Source organism: Pteropus alecto, unplaced genomic scaffold (genome assembly GCF_000325575.1).
Source record: "Pteropus alecto unplaced genomic scaffold, ASM32557v1 scaffold540, whole genome shotgun sequence".
Lineage (NCBI taxonomy): Eukaryota > Metazoa > Chordata > Mammalia > Chiroptera > Pteropodidae > Pteropus > Pteropus alecto.
In genome coordinates this window covers 165981-167212 of record NW_006429308.1, presented here as the reverse complement: position 1 = coordinate 167212, position 1232 = coordinate 165981, and the positions used below count along the sequence as shown (strand labels likewise).

The following is a 1232-nucleotide window of genomic DNA, read 5'->3' as shown; positions in this document are numbered from 1 at the left end:
ATGCTACAAACCCAGGACAACATGGAGATCTTAAGTAATTTGTCATCTACATTTCCTATTTTCTCGTTGAGTGGTATTCCTGGCCTAGACTCTGTCCATAGCTGGATCTCCATTCCCTTCTGCTGTCTTTATGTCATTGCCCTCTCTGGGAACAGCATGATCCTATTTGTTGTTATTACCCATCAGAGTCTCCATGAGCCCATGTACTATTTCCTCTCCATGCTGTCAGCCACGGACTTGGGCTTGACTGTTTCTACAATGACAACAACATTAGCTGTCCTCTGGTTTGATGCAAGAGAAATCAGTCTAGATACCTGCATTACCCAGATGTTTTTCCTTCATGGATTTACCTTCATAGAATCTGGGGTATTGGTGTCTATGGCCTTTGACCGCTATGTGGCTATCTGTTACCCTCTAAGATACACTACCATTCTCACTAATTCCAGAATCATTCAGATGGGCCTCGTAATAATAATGCGCACTGTAGTATTAATAGTGCCACTACTTTTGCTCCTTAAACCCCTCCATTTCTGTAGAGAAAATGTTCTTTCCCATTCCTACTGTTACCATCCAGATGTGATTAAATTAGCATGTTCAGATACTTGGCCCAACAACATCTGTGGATTAATTGATCTCAGCCTGACCACAGGAGTAGATACGCCATGCATTGTTCTGTCCTATATCTTGATAATTCGCTCTGTGCTCACCATTGCCTCCTCTGAAGAACGACACAAAGTCTTTAGCACCTGCATCTCCCACATTGGAGCAGTGGCTATTTTCTATATCCCCATGATGAGCTTGTCCTTAGTGCATCGCTATGGTCGATCAGCCCCCAAAGTGGTTCAATCGATGATGGCCAATATATATCTGCTTTTGCCCCCTGTGCTCAACCCCATCATCTATAGTGTAAAAACAAAACAGATTCGCAAGGCTATACTCAAGCTTCTCTTTTCAAAATAAATAGTAGCTTTCACTGTAGAAGAGCAACCCTGGTAGATGACTGCCTATCAGATATTTTCTCATTTTGTTCATTTATTCAACCAATATTTAATAAACATTTTTGCGTTTTCAGTTGTAAAATATTTGTACATATACCCAAGATTTTATGGTTCAATAAAGGAATCACAAGAAATAATAATAAAATAATAAAAATAATATTCATAGTAATTAATACTTGTCGACTTTTATTTTATAATACTACTTTTAAAATATATTCCATTTATTCTTCAAAA

At 38.5% G+C, this 1232-nt stretch overlaps 1 protein-coding gene across 1 annotated transcript; it reads left to right on the top strand.

Annotated features, from left to right (window-relative positions):
- LOC102879286 (olfactory receptor 51F1) lies at window positions 1-960 on the top strand. Its single transcript, XM_006903821.1, has one exon. It carries the CDS (start codon window positions 1-3, stop codon window positions 958-960), a length of 960 nt encoding a protein of 319 aa, XP_006903883.1.
- Window positions 961-1232: the final 272 nt, after the last annotated feature.